The 6060-nt window shown below is 38.8% G+C and overlaps 1 protein-coding gene across 1 annotated transcript in view; it reads left to right on the plus strand.

Annotated features, from left to right (window-relative positions):
• The first annotated feature begins 278 nt into the window (after positions 1 to 278).
• Positions 279 to 6060, plus strand: part of pde1ca (phosphodiesterase 1C, calmodulin-dependent a) — a 22963-nt gene continuing 17181 nt past the window's right edge. Inside the window, exons 1-5 of the mRNA XM_035656348.1 lie at positions 279 to 292; positions 409 to 522; positions 2003 to 2185; positions 4541 to 4607; positions 5795 to 5911. Coding sequence (XP_035512241.1) covers positions 279 to 292; positions 409 to 522; positions 2003 to 2185; positions 4541 to 4607; positions 5795 to 5911 — 495 coding nt within the window. The remainder of the gene's footprint in view (positions 293 to 408; positions 523 to 2002; positions 2186 to 4540; positions 4608 to 5794; positions 5912 to 6060) is intronic.

Here is a 6060-nt window from a genome sequence, read left to right on the forward strand (position 1 = left end):
CTGTGTGAGACACATCATTAGAATACTGGGCTTTGTTTCACTGCTTTGGCATCACCATTGCCAATTCACGCTGTCTGCACTGACACTAAGTGTCCCTCGGGGTGCACACACATTCTATTGCCAAGTTTGTTTTAATTAATCCCAAATTATGTGTAAGAAGTGCTCTTGTGATATTAATTTTAGAAATGACTTTCTAGAGCAATTAGTTAAAATAAAGTTAATAACTCTACCTCAAAGTCAATATACTCCTGTTTCCAGTGTTTTCACCAATATTTAGAATGAGATCTATAAGGTATTTATGTTGAAGGGTTGAAGCCATTATGTAAGGGTAAGGGACAGTTGTAATGTTTATAACAAGCTGTGTGTTTTCTTTTCTCCCCCGAATTCTGATTCTACACACCAAAACAGGTTGCGATGTCTTGTAAAGCAGCTAGAGAGGGGAGAGGCATCTGTGGTGGACCTGAAGAAAAACCTGGAGTATGCCGCCTCAGTCCTTGAATTTCTATACATGGAGGAAGCAAGGCAAGGAGCTCAGTTCTGAATTTAGCATTTAAGTTTAAGTTAAGTACTATACATACCGTTTGATGCCTAAAGTTGACATTTGTTTTAAAATTTTCCTCTGGGTCCTGAGACCATGATTGTTCTGGTGGAAGAAGTAGATTGTGTGTATGTAGCAATGTAAAGATTCTTCATTAAAAGTAAAACTCCTGCATTCCAAATTTTACTTAAGTCAAAATCACTACTTAAACTAGTATAAGTACTCACCATGCAGGGTGGCTTCTTTCTGAACAACAAAGCTCCAGCGATCTGTTGAAGATCTGTGTGAAGTTCTCGCCTATTTCAAATGCTCCACCATCATCCCGGGCCCCAAAAAACCTTCCATAACAGTTCAATTCAATTTTATTTGTAAAGCGCCAAATCATAACAGAAGTTAGAGAGAGAGAGAGAGAGAGAGAAAGAGAGACAGACAGAGAGACAGACAGAGAGACAGAGACAATGGTGCAGAGCAGCATAATTAAGGGATGGTTCAGGACTCACCTGAGCCAGCCCTAACTATAAGCTTTATAAGCTCTATAAGAGGAACGTCTTAAGCCTACTCTTAAATGTGGAGAGGGTGTCTGCACAACTGGAAGCTGGTTCCACAAGAGAGTTTAAATGACTACAGGCCTGTCGCCCTGACATCTGTAGTCATGAAGTCCTTTGAAAAACTGGTGTTGGCCCACCTGAAGGACATTACAGGCCCCTTGCTGGACCCCCTGCAGTGCTCTCCCCACTGCTCTACTCCCTCTACACAAATGACTGCACCTCAAGAGACCAGTCTGTCAAAATCCTGAAGATTTGCAAACGACACAACAGTCATTGGCCTCATCTGAGATGGTGATAAGTCTGCATACAGACGGGAGGGGAACAGCTCACCTCTGGTGTGGTCAGAACAACCTGGAGCTTAACACACTCAAAACTGTGGAGATAACAGTGGACTTTAGGAGGTGCCCCCCAATTCTGCCCCACATCACCATACTCTATATCCCTGTGTCTGCTGTGGAAACCTTTTTTACACAATCTCCCAAGATTAAGTCCAACATAGACACCATCATTAAGAAGGCCCAGCAGAGGATGCACTTGTTGTCTCTGTTCTCTGTTCATCCATCACTGTCTGGTTTGGATCAGACACCAAACAGGACAGGGACAGACTACAAAAGACAGTAAGGACTGCAGAGAGGATCACTGGTGCCAACCTGCCCTCCATTCAGGACCTATACTTGTCCAGAATCTAGAAACGGACAGGTGTTGTGGTTTTAACAACTTATTGCAATTTGGCATCCTATTTTTTTTTACAATTGCTTATTAAGGATTTTGAAGACAGAAACCATCTACTTTCCTGATAGAGTTAAATCATCAATTAACAGCTGAGGAGACAAACGTGAGATCATCATTATGTAAAGTTGCCTGCAGATCTTGTACATATAGTTTTTGTTTTTTGAGAATGTGCCTCTCCCTGCAGGCGGCTGGTGGATCCAGAGGATGAACTGAGTGACATCCAGTCCGACTCAGTGCCTTCAGAAGTTCGTGATTGGCTGGCCTCCACTTTTACCCGGCAGAGGGGCCTGATGCTGCATCGTAATGAAGACAAGCCTCGCTTTCGCAGCATAGTGCATGCAGTGCAGGCTGGCATCTTTGTGGAGAGGTTTGGTTTACTTTAGTTTGGCTTTGTCAGGGCTTTTGTTGTTCAGTTGACTTCCTGTGGGATTACTGGATCTTAGTAATGATTTGATCATGAAATTAATGCCATTTTCACATTAACTTATTAATTACTCAATTATATCCTAATGGGTATTGACATATTTGGACATTTTTAATACTGCTGAAAGTGCAGCTTACTGACAGGGTTCCATCCACCTCCAGCGTTTTAAGATCATATTCAGTTTGCCATTCAACTAAAATGCAGTGGTAAATGGATTGTACTTGTATAGTGCCTTTCTAGTCTTCCAACCACTCAAAGCGCTTTTACACACATTCACACAGTGATTGCAAAGTCTATCGAACATAAACTAACTCATTCATGCACATTCACACACAGATGACACAGCATTGAGAGCAACTTGGGGTACAGTATCTTGCTCAACACAACAACAACAACCTTCCGATTAGTGGACAACCCGCTCAACTTCTTAGCCGCTCCCAATGACCAAAGGCCAATTATTATTTATCCTTCACTGTACTCAGGACAATGGCTGGTAGCAATCAACAAAACGGTGCACATCGTCCAGTCAGAACAATGGTTGGGCATTTTGCTGCTTATTTGGTGCTTCACTCTAAAGTAGCTGATACAATATAATACAGGTTTTGTTATTGGTATTTCCTTCTGTTAGCAGTCATCTGTACAAATATACTAATAGTCATTTAAACAAGAGTCTCAATAAACTAACAGAATACATTTCAATTGAAGGTGGTTCAATGACCATAAAAATTTTACTACTTACCCCAAATTGGACTCCATCTGAGTCAGTTGTGACTCTGTCACTGCATGTAAAGAATCCAGTCTGCTATGCGGTTGATACAGTTAACTGATAAACCATCAAATTAGGGTGTAACATTAAAATGAACCCCTGCACATTGGAATGACTTCACTGTGAGTTATTTAGAAGTGAACAATACGTTCACACCCTGGTATTTAGGATACCTGGTTTAAGTCATGGAAAATGACATGACAGACATTGCCCCTCTAACACTGTTTCCATTAAATTATGTCTAAATGATCTAAATGCTATTCCTTCTTCCTTTCAGACCTTATATTTCCATTGCCCATTAAGTCTTTAAAACTTTACAATTGGCAGGAACACATCTCTGGTATTAATAGTCTTAAGTTTGGTGCATAACTATCAAAAATAGCATTTTTCACGTTTAAATAAATGCTATGCTGCCAACGACCAAGGTCAAAAGATATTTTATGAGGCTGGAAAACATTTTCTAACAGACGCCTACTGAGCTAATTTTATTTATTGCCATTCAACAAGGTTTGTGTTGTGCAGAATGCTAAAGAATTTCCTTTAGATCAAAAAGGTGGTGTTCCCAAACTGATAGACTTGACAGTCTATTCAGTCTATCCTGTGCCATGGTGCAAGTAGTTTTTAATTGGTTTTAACTTTAAAAAAAGATCTTTCTGCTGCTGCAACAGTGACAGGTTGCAGCAAAAAGATCTCAATATGAACAATAGCAGGGCAGTGCGAGCATCTTATGCTGATCCACAATAGGCATCTTTATTTTTTAAATCTGGTTTTGGGAATCAACAGGACAGCATAATTTGCCGAGGACCTGTGCAGCTGCATTTTGGTTTGGTTGTAGAACTATGTTATATATGTTGTTGAGTTGTGTACATTACACCCAGAGAAATATGTAATTTGTTCAGGTAATGATGCCTTTCTCCAGTCATCTGTCAATGTCATCCCCATTTGTCCATGTATCAGTGTTGTGGTTGTCTGCAGTTGTTATAAATTGACTTTCTATCCACATTTTTGTGTTTTTTAACTCTTTAACCGGATTAAGGATTTTAGTTACTAGACGTCTGAATTTTAATTTATCAGAGAAACAAGCTGAGCTAACTTTAGCAGCAGCTTGACTCTGAGACTTTTGTTGTGTCAGAGAAACAGCTTTATTGTTTTCAGAAATGAGGAGAACTAAAAGCATAATTCGTTACCTGGTAAAAACCTCCGGAATGTCTGGATCACATCTGGAAGTTATGAGAGAAACAAGCAGGGCTGATGTTAGCAGCAGCTCGGCTTGCAGCATTTTGTGGTAGTCCTTTGTCTACTGAACAGTGTCAGAGAGGTCACTTCTCAGTTAAACAAACATACTGTACTGTAGTACTTTTCTGAAATGGCTGATTATTTTCTTGGAAGGACAGTCTTGCATTGTTAAACTTGCTTGATTGAACTTTCGTTGTTTGACTTTGTCTTATTTTGTGATTTATTATGTATTCATCATTTATAATGTATTCAGTTATGTATTAATTTTTTTTGTTTGTGTGTGTTATATCTGACAGGATGTACAGACGAACTTCCAACATGGCTGGTCTCAGTTATCCCCCAAATGTCATCACTGCGCTCAAGGTATTTATGTTTGTTTGTGTATGGTGAAATCATATACAAATAGCAATGAGCATTCATTTTATTTTGTACAAAGGTTTTGATAATAAGCACATGCTGAGTTTTAAACATCTTAATTCAATCAGTCCATTATTGAGTTGACAGGTAGAGAACTGAGTAAGGGGTTTTGAATGGAGGGATAAAGTTGAGGTTAAAGAGTAAGATTAATTGACAGTTTGATAATGATAAGGTTAATGATGAGCCTTGTGGTAACAGCAGATCTGCACTGATGACAAATAATAATTTGCTGTTACTACCCAATGATGGTACAAACCTTTTCAATTGTGAAGGCCTGTTTACTTTTACTAAACTATTTAAGTCAATTTTAAAGGAAAAATAAGTGAGTACTCTTTGACAGTGTGAGTCCTTCTAACTCGTCACTGTAATCATTTTAGAGAATTATGTAAGTTTGTGAGTCATTCCATATTAACTGGATATCTTGTTCACTCACCTGTAGTGTGTGACAGTGTTATTCATCTGTTTCTATTGTCTGTGTTTACTGTTTAAATTAACTAGTTGCTTTAACATGCATAATAGTAGCATATTGACTCTTTATTAGTCATTATAAAGCACTTATTAATGTCTGTCTTTTATATGATGGTAATACCACTAGAATACTCATTCTCCTTTAAAGGTCCATTGTGTACCCTTTAGAAGGATATATTGGCAGAAATGGAATATAATATTCATAGGTATGTAAAATCAACTGAATATAGGAATTGTTTTTTTTTGTTACCTTAGAATGCGCCGTTTTTATCTATAGACACCACAGGACGCCTTCCATGGCATCAGCCATGTTGAGCTGCCATGTTTCTACGGACAAGCTAAACACTTGCTCAAGATAGGGGCATTCAAGTTTTTCACGCATTTCGCATTTATAATGACTAATAAAGAGCCAATATGATACTAATATGCATGCTAATAAGCAACTGGTTAATGGTGAATATGTGCACCTTAATATAAAGTGTTAACATAATTTTACATTTTAAGCGACAACACACAAATTTCCTCCACTGAGGACAATAAAGAATGAATCTGAATCTGAATCTGCATGACACCTTAAAAAAATAAGGTGCCATAGCAATGAACACATGAACAGGTATGTCGATATTCAAGTGCTAACAAAACTTGCTTGTATGTCTCTTTTCTAGCATGTGGACATGTGGTCCTTTGATGTGTTTGCACTCAATGATGCTAGCGGCGACCACGCTCTGAAATTTGTCTTCTATGAACTGCTCACCAGATATGACTTGATCAACCGTTTCAAGGTACACCAAAAATCTTCCATGTTGTTATTACGTATGCATTCCAGGTCTAGACCGAACTCCTTTTAACATTTACAGAGACCCAACAGTACCACCATGAGCAAGAACTTGGCGACGGGGGCAAGGAAAAACTGCCTTTTAACAGGCAGAAA

This window comes from Morone saxatilis, unplaced genomic scaffold, assembly GCF_004916995.1.
Source record: "Morone saxatilis isolate NCDOM2014 unplaced genomic scaffold, NCSU_SB_2.0 Contig0, whole genome shotgun sequence".
NCBI lineage: Eukaryota > Metazoa > Chordata > Actinopteri > Moronidae > Morone > Morone saxatilis.